General features: G+C 38.4%; 1 protein-coding gene across 3 annotated transcripts in view; it reads left to right on the forward strand.

Moving 5' to 3' along the window:
- Positions 1–13,772, forward strand: part of ARHGAP18 (Rho GTPase activating protein 18) — a 139,076-nt gene that overhangs the window by 104,142 nt on the left and 21,162 nt on the right. For all 3 annotated transcript variants that reach the window (XM_082855708.1, XM_082855709.1, XM_082855707.1), the window contains exons 7-10: positions 528–619; positions 4,876–4,953; positions 8,604–8,763; positions 11,151–11,233. In XM_082855708.1, the coding sequence (XP_082711834.1) occupies positions 528–619; positions 4,876–4,953; positions 8,604–8,763; positions 11,151–11,233 (413 nt within the window). The remainder of the gene's footprint in view (positions 1–527; positions 620–4,875; positions 4,954–8,603; positions 8,764–11,150; positions 11,234–13,772) is intronic.

The following is a 13,772-nucleotide window of genomic DNA, read 5'->3' on the forward strand; positions in this document are numbered from 1 at the left end:
AATTCACAAAGACCAAGTATAAACTATATTTTCTACAGGAAAACATTTATAGAACAAGCCCATAATGTTGGCTGATTTCTCAAAAAGCAAATACTTATATTTTGCTGTATTGTATTCAATAGAATGTAGAATGTCAGTTAAGTATGGAAGAGATGAGTGATATTTATTTTAAGCCAGAACTTTTAATTTGATTACATTTAGTAAATTATTTGCATATTTTGCATACTCCCACAGCACTCTATTTCTCATATGTAACAGTTTATACTTTTCTAATTATTTTGGTGATGATTTGTAATCATTTGTTTAGTTGTCTTTACTTGCTAGATTGCTTTATAAGGCAGGGCCAGAATTTTCCAATTAGGTTGTGTGCACCTAATTGGTAGACAGTGTCACTCAGTCATTCACTTAGGTGCTCAATAAATAGTTGTTGGATCGAGTGACAATATCAGGAATCTGAAACCTTAACATTTTTTCATTAATATTTTATAGGTTGATGAAAGTGAAGAAATTTTATTTTTCTGTTGCAGATTCTGGCCTTTTTTGTGTTCCACTGACAGTGCTTTTAGAACAAGATCAGAAGAAAGTACCAGGAACTCGAATACCCTTGATATTTCAAAAAGTAAGTAGGCCTGAATGGGTCAGCATAGAGAGAACATACTTGAGCTAATAGTGTTTTGTTTTTGTTCTTTTTGCATTCATACTATTGTAATATAGTTTTCCAGTTGTTATGCTCTTTTATTTTATACTTCGATTTTTCTATTCAGGAAACAAATTTGTTTCAAGGGCTTATAATTTTTATTTCATGGTGGTGGTTTCAGTGTTATTACTTGTAACTGTGATTACCTGGCATCATTTTTCTGTCTTATATTAGCTGGCTTTGTATAATTGAGATTTCAGTTCTGTAATACATAGGAGTGGGAACTGCTGGTAAATTTCTAGGGAATTGAATCCTCATGAATATTCCACGCCTGTATGTATTTTCTAAGCTTTCCTATTTACAATGAGGATGTCCAATTTAATTTACTAGTGCCTACTTCGAAAGTAGACAAAGAAACCATAAAGTAGAATTAGAAAATGATTGCTAAACTATGAATTCACTTGTGTAGTCAACACTCAGTTATTCATAAGACAGGTATCTATGACAATATAGAAACTTCAGTCTAACCTCTGAGCCATCACTGTTTAGAAATACAGATAACATTTGATAAAAGACAGAGAATGCCCATGAGGAAGGTAGGTCAAATCAGTTATGGGCTACCCGAGATGCGGATTTTTGCAACAGCCCAGACATCTCACAGTTCCTGAAAGTTCTGGGGTAGCAAGAATGGCAGTGGGAACTTTCACAGTTGTTTGGCTCAACAAACTCATTCAATACTCAAGCTCAATCTACCTGGCACTAATTCTTCCATTATTCCAAGACAGTCATTTACTGTCTTACCTACTAAGCTCTGACTTCTTCAGTCCTCATATTCACCATTACATCCAAACCCGTGTCTCAGTGTTTCTCCTGATGGACCTTGTTCTACACAGCTTGTTCTACTCACCGGCTTCTGCCAGTCATTGTCTGCAGAACCTGTGTCTGTGTGGATAGTTGTCAGCGGTGTCTGTGAAAACAGAGAGATGCTAACAAACGTAGGCCATATATTCAAATTCTTTTAATGGCAGTAAAAGGTGCGAGTTACTTATACACATGGACAAAGCAGGGATCTCAGCAGGATCCTTTCCAAGTGTATTTGGGTCCTCCAGAGAAACAGAACCAATAGGAGATTTTATCTCTATCTGTCTGTCTGTCTATCTATCTATCTATCTATCTATCTAGAGAGATTCATCTTAAAGAATTGAGTTCTGTAGTTGTGGGACCTGGCAAGTCTGAATTATGTAAAGCAGGCCAGCAGGCTGGAAACACGGGCAAGGGTTAATGTTTCAGTGTCGAGTCCAGAACCTGCAGGCTGGAAACTCCTGTAGGGTTTCTGTGTTACAGTCTTGAGGCAGAATTGCTTCTACTTTGGGGAACCTCAGTCTGTGTTCTTACAGCCTTCAGCTGACTGGGTGAGGCCCACCCACGTTATGGAAAGTAGTTTGCTTTACTCAAAGTCTACTGATTAAATGTTAATCACATCTAAAAATACCTTCACAGCAACATCTAGACTGGTGTTTGACTGGTATTTGACAACTGGGCACTGTAGCCCACCCAAGTTGACACATCAGATTCACTATCACATCAGCAAAGAGTAAGCTTTGGTCTTAACAGAAGTCAATGTTGCCTCCTGATCAGGCCCAGGATTGCATCCAGCCCCTTATCACTTTCTCTTGAAATTGTTTTCGTATTTATTTATTTAGTTAGTTAGTTATTTTACATTTTTGGTCGCTTCAACATTCTGGAGACTCAGACTGCCCACCAGTTTGAAGTCATTAGATAAGAGCCTTAAAGGTTTTTGGTTCATATAAAAAATAAAAGGGAACATACAGAGTTGTCTATTAGATAACACTCATCTGTTTGCATTCCCTCTGAATTATAAGCAAAAAAATCAGTGATTTATCATGAAAAATATTTTTTGATTTATCAGCTGACAACTCATTTAGGTATCCTGTTAATTTTGTAGAAAGGAAAGAATTGGAAACCACTGATTGGCAAAAATTCTTATTACCATTCTTTAGAGGATTACATTTTCTCCGTTATTGAGAAATATACTTCAAAAGGGCTTTAACAAAGCTTATCTAATATCTGTAAATTGTGTCTGTTTCTTTTTTTCCCTACTTAGAGGCACATTGTTTAAACCATATTCTCAGAAAGGGTTGGGGAAATAGAAATATTGTTAATTTTTATCTATGGCAAAATTCTGCCAAATTAGCAAATCCTATTTTCACCATCAAACTAATCAGCCAAACCAAAGATACTTTGTATCAAAAAAGTCTGACTTCATATTCAATTCATTAGTTCATAAATTCATATACGTGTGTATTATCTATTTGGGGAAAGCCTGTGAACATTACTGATAAATTTTACACTGTATCTTATAAGATAAATTACTAACAGCAGCATGATTAAAATATATAGATCGTTATAGTTATTCTCCATTTTTAAGTCTTGAAAATAAAAGGAAAGCTGTAAAGCATTATTTATATTTTAACAATGACAATATAATGTGGTAGCAAAAAATATGTTATTTTCAAAGTGAGGAATATGAGAAAACACCTGGCATTCCTTCAATGTATATATATATCTAGATCTATTGAATGCTGGTATTCAGCATTAGAGAATAATAAAAAGAATTCAAATATAAGAATGCAGAAAGTACTCTCATTCAGTTATTTAGAAATCATCAAATTTTCCTGTGTATTTAATAAAAGCAAAATTTATATACTGCTAAAAACTAATTTGGTCCAGCTACTAGCTAGCATACAATTTTATTTTTTGTTAATAGAACATTTTAAACATTTTATAAGATGAATTAAAACAAAAATTACATGTACATTGAATAAATGTTGCTTGGTATTTTTTGATAAATTTGGTTTTAACTACTTTATTAAATAATGCTCATCTAATCTAAAATAATTCATATAAAGATTTTTGCTGTGGGTTTTTATCCAGTGTAACTTGAAAAATGTCTTAGAAGTCATTCCAATTGAATATTTTAAAATCGTGTACTGCTTTGGTCAAAGATGCTTCTTTTTTCCGTTAATAATAAATCTTTGGGAGAATTTTGAGACTACTCTTTGCTTTATTCTTACCTGACTCCCTCAAGATCAGTGCATTCTTTGGCCATAATCCAGGGGTAGAAGAGGTGGGGTCATTAAAAAAAAATTGCCCTGTCTTCCAGTGCCTACATGCTCTAAGAGCCTTGGTAAATCATTAAAGGAGGTTTCCCTGAAAAAAAAAAAATTAAAATTTTACATTATTTTGGCACTCTGGAAGATTTTATGCCTTAGAATATGCAGAGAGTATTATAGTAAGTTTGGGGCTGAGTGAAGAGTAGGTTTGTCTTTCTGAAGAAGGCAGTTGTGAAAGGAGGGGAATGGGTGGTAGGAAGGAAAACCTATATGATGCTAGGAAATGCTATATTTAAACTGAGGACAAAGAAATTGATTTCTTTAAAATAGCAGAGTGCCCCCTAAAAAACCTTTGTGTACTGCCCAGGGAATGCACATTCCAGTTGGAAGTCTGCCAAGAAAATGACCACTTCTTTTATTATCTTCCTGGCGTCCAGTGTTATGTCATTGTAGTTTCTCCATTTGCCTCTTCTTGTGTGTTTCTGCTTTATTTTAAAACAAACAAACAAACAACCTTTGTTATTTTAATGGGGTTCTGGAGATAGAGAGATCTGTATGTATTCATCAGGCATTGGCTATGATTTAGAAGCCCTATACAAGAACTGTTTTTTTAATTTAAGTTTACCACCAAAAGCTTAAAGCCTAAAAAGGAATATTTGCAAGCATTTTTTTCCTTCATGTCATAAATAATTCTTTCTTTGAACAGACTAAAAAAGGGATGTAAATATGCAAATACTAGAATTTCATAAGATTTATTTGATGGCAGAACGTGTGTTTCTGAAAAAGCAGAAGAAATGCATGGTCTTAGTTGCTTTGAAACAATGAACGTGGGTCAGTGTCTGTTTGGGATAGCACAGCTGTTGTGTGAAATTATACACTTTTCTTCCAAAGGACCCAACTTTTTCTAAATTACGATTAAAGTGTTGGGATGCATTGGCTTAAAGGATGGGTCGTGGTAGTGCAGTAGCATTCAAAACTTTGTGAAATCCAGTTTACACGTCACTGTAATCAGTTTTCCTTTATTTATATATGAAATAGATGTTAAATTTGGGATTGTACCTGTTAAGAATGCCAAACTCAGAACGTTCTTCTGTTTATACACAGCTGATTTCTCGCATTGAAGAGGGAGGTTTGGAAACAGAAGGCCTCTTAAGGATACCTGGAGCTGCTGTTCGAATCAAGGTAATTTCTTGGTTCTAGTCATCTAAAACTTGTTTGTTTAATTATATTTTTTTAGAAGACAAAATAGACCAAAAACCTCTTAACCTTCAGTTTATATTTAGTTTTTCTACAGGCTCTTCTGATTTTTGATTTTTTTTTTTCAAAATCACCCTATTACCTGTAATATTACTGTGATGAATAAAGAGACAAATGATTTTAATCTCTCTACTGTGCAGACGTAAAATAGGAACGAAAGTAAACAAGCAAAAGACAAGGGTAGGGCTTCCCTTGTGGCGCAGTGGTTGAGAGTCCGCCTGCCGATGCAGGGACACGGGTTCGTGCCCCGGTCTGGGAGGATCCCACATGCCGCGGAGCGGCTGGGCCCGTGAGCCGTGGCCGCTGAGCCTGCGCGTCCGGAGCCTGTGCTCCACAACGGGAGAGGCCACAACATTGAGAGGCCCGTGTACCGCCAAAAAAAAAAAAAAAAAAAAAAGACAAGGGTAGTTCTGTCCTTCTGATGAAAAGAGAGCATGGTGAGTCAAAATATTAAGAGCGGGCTGGTGACAGATTTAGTCAGCATGAGTAACAGCAAAAAATGAGTTGTTGTTGTTGTTGTTTTTAAGGGCAGGGTGATACACTCCACCAGGTGAGCAGAGTAGGAGACTTGACATTAGCTCCCCTACATTATCAGTCTTAGTGGGCTGGCAAAATGAGACTGTCTAAACCACTCTCCTGACTGCTGCAGTTCTTTGGCTCACTGGGTCCAAGGGCAGCCTGAGTCCGGCTTGTGAAAGAGGCAAGGGGATTCCCAGCCTTCCCAGCTGGAGTCCCCTATCTCCCTCCCCTGCTTTCTTTTCTCTCAAGATGACATTTCCTTCCCACTGTCCGTGGATGCTGTGTAACTTCCTCCTTTCTCTGCTGCCCAACTCCTGTGCTAGGGAATAAAGTATCCAGTGAATGCATGGTACAAGTAGAATTACCCTACAGATGATGCATACTTCGTACGCCTCCACAGGGTTTTGCAGTGTACAGGGGCCGCATACTTGGAATTGTAGCTCTATCTGGAAAATGTATCCAGGGAAAATTTTTGGTTAGCAGTCATTAACAACCTCCTTTATCCTTATCCTCCAAATTGAGCTCCAGCTCTAAAAAGGTAACACTTATTGCTGCCCACATCCCATATTTCGTCGTCCTGAATTTGTAAATCCAAGAAAAAATAGGATGGGGGAAGAGATATTCTCTGTTGGTTTCCTGAAGATATATTGTGTATGACATCTTTAGAGCTGGATCGGGAAGAAATGACTCTTGGTGGTTGTACACTCTCCTCGCCTGTGACTGTGGCTGTGATGCGTCCAGGACTGGATTACTGTTCATAGGTTCCACAGTTTGCATCACCTGCTGATTTCAATAAGCTTCCTCAATTTAGGCGGACAGTTTCAGCCTACTTGCCTCTTACTACATAGTGATCTCAGTTTAATAGGATTTGAGTAACCTGATATATACCCTGCTCACAAACGTCATTCAGCTTGTGTCCCCTGGGTCTGCTGTCTGGTGCACAGAGGTCCCTGAAACTGTTTTGGTGCTCTTGTAAGTTTGATACGTGGCCACTGTCTCACTTCATTTGCTGATACCTGCGGCAGTTTCACCACCAGTCCATCAGGGACATTGTGTGTGATTGGGAGACGAGTTCTGTTGAGAAGTACATTCTCTTACAGAGCAAGAGTCCCTCAGAAACCAGTAACGTGACTTCATATTACCCATCTCAGCAAGAATACCGCCTCTCAGGTCACTGTTCACGGCCCACATTAGCAGAATGCGACGGCCAACTCACAAGAGTCATAATCACGTTTACTTTGCCACACAAGAGTGGATATAATGCGGATTTTACATTTTGACCAGTTAGCTGGCAGAGGGATGAGTTCAACTATATGGACTTTCTTAGAAGGTCAATTAAGTGGATTCATCTGGCTCAACTCTTCAACACAGCCTCTTGTCACAGACTGAATGATGCAGCAGCTTGTCTGTTATAAATAATTTAAAGATAATGTGCAAAATTTTGGGTTGTCTTTCCTCTCCCCTCCCCACCACATTTCTTGGACTCTCCTGCCTCCCTCCCCCTCTCCCCTCCACCTCTGTCCTCCTGTCCTTCCCCTTCCCTTCTCTTTCCTCTTTTCCCTCTCCTTCCTTCTCTCTCCCCATTTCCCCTGCTCCCTCTTCCTCAGGCCTTCTCTCCTTTCCTTTCTTCCTTCCCTCCCTCCCCCTGCACCTTCTTGCATCCCTTTCTCCTTCCACCTTTCTTTCTCCTACCCCCAATTTCTGGGTTCAATTTTTTTTTTTTTTTTTTGCGTTACGCGGGCCTCTCCCTGCTGTGGCCTCTCCCGTTGCGGAGCACAGGCTCCGGACGCGCAGGCTCAGCGGCCATGGCTCACGGGCCCAGCCGCTCCGCGGCATGTGGGATCTTCCCAGACCGGGGCACGAACCCGTGTCCCCTGCATCGGCAGGCAGACTCTCAACCACTGTGCCACCAGGGAAGCCCCTGGGTTCACCTTTTGTATTTCACCAAGTACAAAAGTAATTGGGGTAGAGGATGGAATTGTGTTGGGAAGGGAAAGTGTAATAAATTTACCTTACAGGAAAAACAAAGAATGTTCCTTGGGAGAACAGTTTCAAATATTAGAAGGAAGTGACAGAAACTTGGAAGGACTTCTAACGTCATAGGATTTATGCCACAGTGAAAAAGCATATAGAAGGTAGTAATTATGAAACGAAATTGATTTATTATTAATAATTTGGCAAATTTTGTAGCGTCCCTGAGGTAAATGAACTATAGGTATTTCTAATTCTGCAAGGACTCCAGCTGCTTTTGGCAGCTGGCAGCAGCATGGCTGGGTCACTGACAGCCTGTGCATTTCAGACAGGTATACTGATGTATTTTCATGCCTCATTTGCTATAGAATTTGGTTTTCCATTTCCCAGAGGTGACTAATCAGAGGTGGCCTTCTGCTGTAGGTCCAGAGATTGATTATGTATTTTGTTACGTAACGTACTTCTAACTAATTTAAAACATAGACTTGTTTTCTTAATGATGTTTTAAAAGTTGGTGAAGGGCTTCCCTGGTGGCGCAGTGGTTGAGAGTCCCCCTGCCGATGCAGGGGACACGGGTTCGTGCCCCGGTCCAGGAAGATCCCACATGCCGCGGAGCGGCTGGGCCCGTGAGCCATGGCCGCTGAGCCTGCGCGTCCGGAGCCGGTGCTCCGCAACAGGAGAGGCCACAGCAGTGAGAGGCCCGCGTACCGCAAAAAAAAAAAAAAAAAAAAAAAAAAAGTTGGTGAAAAATTATAGTATCTAAGTAAAGCCCCCAAATGTAAAGGCTGTTTTAACTAATATTTTAATTCAGCCTTTACTGCTTAAGGTTTGGTGCATGTCCAGGAACATGTGTAAAGTTTCAGAATTTTGGGCCTTAGGTATCATTTTCATTGGTGAAGTACACTTGGAGTGGGAGGAGGAGTATTTTTCTGAGTAATAGAGAAGTGTTGGCCTTTAGTATTTTCAAATGTGTTTTCAAAAGAGTAGAATCTCTTATAAAGTGGGAAGTATATCAGTCTCAGAAGGAAAAAAAAACACATGCACTTACTGGTAGTTTTTTTTTCTCTCTCTCTTCTGCCTTTCAGAATCTTTGCCAAGAACTGGAAGCAAAGTTTTATGAAGGGACTTTTAATTGGGAAAGTGTTAAGCAGCATGATGCCGCCAGCCTGCTGAAGCTCTTCATCCGGGAGCTGCCCCAGCCACTGCTCAGTGTAGAATATCTCAAAGCCTTTCAGGCTGTCCAGAGTAAGTGTCATCCCTCTTTGAAGCAGTCCTTGTGCTGGTGCCATCCATATTAATTGCTTTAATGATACTTTGCATCGCAAAGATAAATTTGGATAGACGTATTTACTCACTGATGTCAGCGAGTACTCAAATGCCACGTGATGTTTTCCTTTTCTTTTATAAATATACATCTCTGAGTAAATAGATGATAGAATGTTCTCTTTGGGTACGGATTAATTGCATGCCCTTTAAGCAATACAATATACATATTTTCATGTTAAAACCTGGAAACTTCACACTTCTTTTTTAATAGAATGAATCCTGTAAGCTCTGTGATACATTTTTCTTTCCAAGTGTTAAAAGCAACACTTACTGGAGAAGCTGTGGATTAACAGTTATCATAAAAGCACAAGGAGATATGGCAGAGTCTGTGATTATTTCCTGAAAAATTAACTTCTGAAATTGTCATGCAGAAACATGGAACAAATCATTTGGCTGCCTCATTGGTCAGGGGGCAACAAATTTCTCATGTCTTTACATTCTGTGGCCTTAGGCAAGCTCCAAATTAGTGTCTCGAGTAGTTCTCAATTCCTTTCCAGTGAACAGAGAGAGCTGATGAGGTTCTTGTACTGTCATAATTATACCTTTTAGTCAGAGAGACCATCAAAAAAGGAAAAGTGCTGTCACCACATTCTAGTGACCAAACCATACTTTAAGTTCCAAATTGGAACACTTTTGAGAGTAAAAGGGAGGCACTATTAATGGTTAGGCTGAACTAAAGTGTCAACCAGAACTGTTCCAGGCTATTCTTTTATTTTTTATTGAGGTATAATTGACATATAATATTATATTAGTTTCATATGTACAGTGTAATGATTCGATATTTGTATATATTGCAAAATGATCATCATAATATGTCTACTTAACCATCTGTCACCATACATAATTACAGAAAAATTTTTGCTTGTGATGAGAACTTTTAAGATCTACTCTTAGTAACTTTCAAATATGCAATATAGTGTTATTAACTATAGTTGCCATGCTGTACATTATTTCCCCAGGACTTATTTATTTTATAACTGGAAGTTTGTACCTTTTTTTTTTTTTTTTTTGCGGTACGCGGGCCTCTCACTGCTGTGGCCTCTCCCATTGCGGAGCACAGGCTCCGGACGCGCAGGCTCAGCGGCCATGGCTCACGGACCCAGCCGCTCTGCGGCATGTGGGATCTTCCCGGACCGGGGCACGAACCCGTGTCCCCTGCATCGGCAGGCGGACTCTCAACCACTGCGCCACCAGGGAAACCCGGAAGTTTGTACCTTTTGACTCCCTTCACCCATTTCCCCCCCCCGATCCCCACTACCTATGGTGATTCAGGTTGTTCCACCAATCTGTTCTCTGTATCTATGAGCTGTTTTGTTTTTGTCTTTGTTTTTGTTTTAGATTCCACATATAAGTGAGATCATAGGGTATTTGTCTTTCTCCATCTTATTTCACTTAGCATAATCCACTCAAGTTTCATCCATGTTGTTGCAGATGGCAAGATTTCATTTTTTTTAAATGGCTGCATGTTATTCCATTATGTTCCAGGCTATTCTTAAAGCATGTCGTATTGAGATGTTTCCCATGGGTTATCTCATATCATAGCATTTATTCAGAATTTTTAGGGAAACATGACTGAAATCATCTGTTTAAAATATTTTTTTTAATGGTTAAGTTGTGCTATTATGCATGTATATTCCTTGGATGTGGATCAAAGGACCAAATTTATACCTGAAAAACAAATGCCTGAATGATTGCAGATATCCATGAGTATTACCTAATGGGGTAAGGGCTACTGAAAATAAGAAGTATCAATGAAAATAATGTACCTCTTCAACTCTTCCATTGCTGGTTGGTCTTCTAGTTCATTCCACAAACATTTATTGAACACCTGTTGTGTTCTAGGCTCTGTTTTACATATTCCTGCTGGAATTGATGGACTCTTACCATGTACACCACGTAATTTGTTAACTCACCATTATACCAAACAAACTTCACTGTTGCGGGTCCACCCTGACACCATATCATAGAAGATCTGATCTCCTATGTCTTTACACTGGGGAATAATTATCACGCGGAAGTTAAAATTATTTCCAAAGCACTGTTGTGTGTCTGCAAACATAAGGCTGCCCGTCATACACTCAGAGTTGGAAGTGAGCATTCTGAGAGAGAGAAAGCTCTATAGCAACAGCTGCTTCTCCTGATCTCCCCCAGACACGCTCCCAACAAGGCTTGCTGCTCAGGCATTGTGTCTCACATTTCTCAGTGATGTTTATGCCAAAAAACTTTTTTCTTACAAAATGGAAAAAGAAAGTAAAGAGAAATGTTTGGTAAAGACAAGCGTTCAGATGTATTTAATCTGTCTGCAGATCTTCCAACCAAGAAGCAACAACTACAGGCTTTGAACCTTCTTGTCATCCTCCTGCCCGATGCAAACAGAGACACACTCAAGGTCAGCTGGATTCATTTATGTTAAATATCCCTCAGAACTAAACAGAGTAATTTTTCATTATTTGTGGCAAAACAAAATGATGTTATCGTGGAGATGTTAGTAGTTGTCTATAAGGAAAAGACCTATTTTTAAGGGCAGATGGTGAAAGTCTTTAACTCTTTATTAATTTATTAACCAGGTTAGTCATGTTAATAGTATCATTAGGCGTTTTTTTGATTTTTTTTAATTATAACATTTCTTCTACCAAAACAGGTGATTGAGGTTCATTTGTTAATAAAAACATGGGTGCCTTTTGTTTTTTTCTTCTTTCTATTTTCCTGCATTTTCCAAATTTTATCTGGTGAGCATATACTAGTAAGGTGAAAATTGAATGTTTAAAAAGAAAATCCTAAGGGTCATCAAATATAGCCCACCTAAAAAGGTTACATTTGTTTGTAGTTCCAAGCAGTAGAGTTTGAAATGTTATAATGATGATTTTGAAATGTTTGGTTAGCCAAAAGATAGACCAACTCAAATAAATTCTAGTTATTTCTCTAATGGATTACCTTGAGTTTCTGATTTATATCATCATTTCAAAGTGATTTGGTCTGATATTCATATGATTAAATACCATTTACTATGTATTGTCGGAGGCTTTCATAATAATCAGTGGATTGTTCCACATTGATTAATTTTCCTTAATGCAACCATTTATAGAGTAGTTAGAAAAGGTTTAATTATACACTTTTATAAAAGAGAAAGAAATTTTCAAAATATAATTTAGAAAGAACATCTCCCGTATGTTTTGTTGTTGCCTTAAAAAATTTTTTTTTATACAGGTAAGGGTGAAACCCTTGCCCATTTACCCCCGATGGTTCTTTCTATGTAAAACGAAAAAAATCATGTCAAAAAATTTCCTGTCAAGAAAACAAAACCACCAGTTGGTAAATCTTGGAAATGTCTTTCTGTACCTCATTAAGACTCCCTGAACTGAAGCTAGGTGAGCGAATTCCCTGCCCGTGGAATGAATGTTAATACTCAACTTTTCTGGCTGAAGCAGTTGATGAGGATTGCTGGAATAAAAACACTGCATTGCTGCAGGAGAACTTCCAGAGTTAGTTAGTCCCTTTACTAAGTCAGAAAATAATCTTTCACTTCACTGATTAACTGAATGAATAACTGAGAAGGCAGGTTATGTTTGGTTTGGTTTGGTTTTGGAGACAGAGGCCAACTCCAGAAAGGGTTGCATTCAAACACTGTGTGACCAGGGCTGCTGGGTATGGGTGTGTAGACTGTGGCTGAAATAAGGACATCTGGCCCAGGATGAAGCGGGGACCGATTTTCAGTCTGTTCTCTGCTTGCCAGCCGTGCCCTTGACACAGGGCATCAACTACCTAGAAAGAGGAATTTAATCCATCTTTTTCTTTTTCACATAAAGGTGCCTGTCTGTGTGATGGCCCTGTGAATGATCAATATAAGGTAGAAATTGAAAGACAGGACTTACTTAAAATATGCCTGCATTCGGATGAGTTCAAATAATTGTGGGAGGAAACGCTTATTTCGATATGGTTGCTATTGGGCGAGGTTGGTCTAGAACTCGTTCTTGGATTTTGCCTTTAAAGTCCCAGGCACATTCTTTTAAGACAAAATCTGTTTAAAAGTGTACTTTTTAAAATTTTAAAGTAGTTTTAATTTTAGCATATAAGGTTACTGGGAGCACAATTGTATAAATAAGGTGGAAAATACTTTCTTGGGGTAAAAAATTGGAAAATGCCAAACAAGTAATTTTACTAATTTACTTAAGCTTTAGTAGCTTAATTAGCCAGCTCTGATGAAGGTTTCAAACAAGATTTCTAATAACAGAAGCACCAAAACAAGTATACCATATATAAGAGAATAAACCATCTAAATTTAGTTCTCTAAAAGAGAAGGGAAACTTCATCACAAGGTAATTTCAGGAAGCTTAATGTGAACTTCCTCAATTTTCCCAGTCCTGTTGCCACTTTTTCCGTTGCCATTTGGAGGCATGGGATCATGTGCATGACTTGTGTAGACTATTTCTACAGCATATCTAAGGGTTTGGAGGGACCATGTTAAATCCCATGTCCTGGTTTAAGTCTAGAGCAACAGGTGTCTTTAGGCAAGTTGCTTGACCAAGATTTTTTTTTAACCTTGGGTTATCGTGCATTTGGACCAATGATCATACCTACCCTTTGACTTGGGGGAATAACAAAGACTAATGTTAAGATATCAGTGGGGAATTCATGTTAATATAATTATTGGCATGTGTTTATCCTTTTTGTAGTTTTAGGAAGTTCATTGTGTACATTTTCTTGCTTAATCCTGGCAGGCTAGGAGATTAGTATTCCCATTAAAATTCCCATTAAATTAAAACTACTTTAAAATTTTAAAAAGTACACATTTTATGAATGAGAAAACTTTAAAGAACAGGGATGCCAAAAGGTTTGTCCCAAGATCACACATAGCTAATAAGTAACTGTGCTAAGACTCAAACTGAGTTTTCAGAGAGTGGGTCCAGTGATACTTATATAACACCAGA

Source organism: Leucopleurus acutus, assembly GCF_964270905.1.
Source record: "Leucopleurus acutus genome assembly, chromosome: 15".
Classification (NCBI taxonomy): domain Eukaryota; kingdom Metazoa; phylum Chordata; class Mammalia; order Artiodactyla; family Delphinidae; genus Leucopleurus; species Leucopleurus acutus.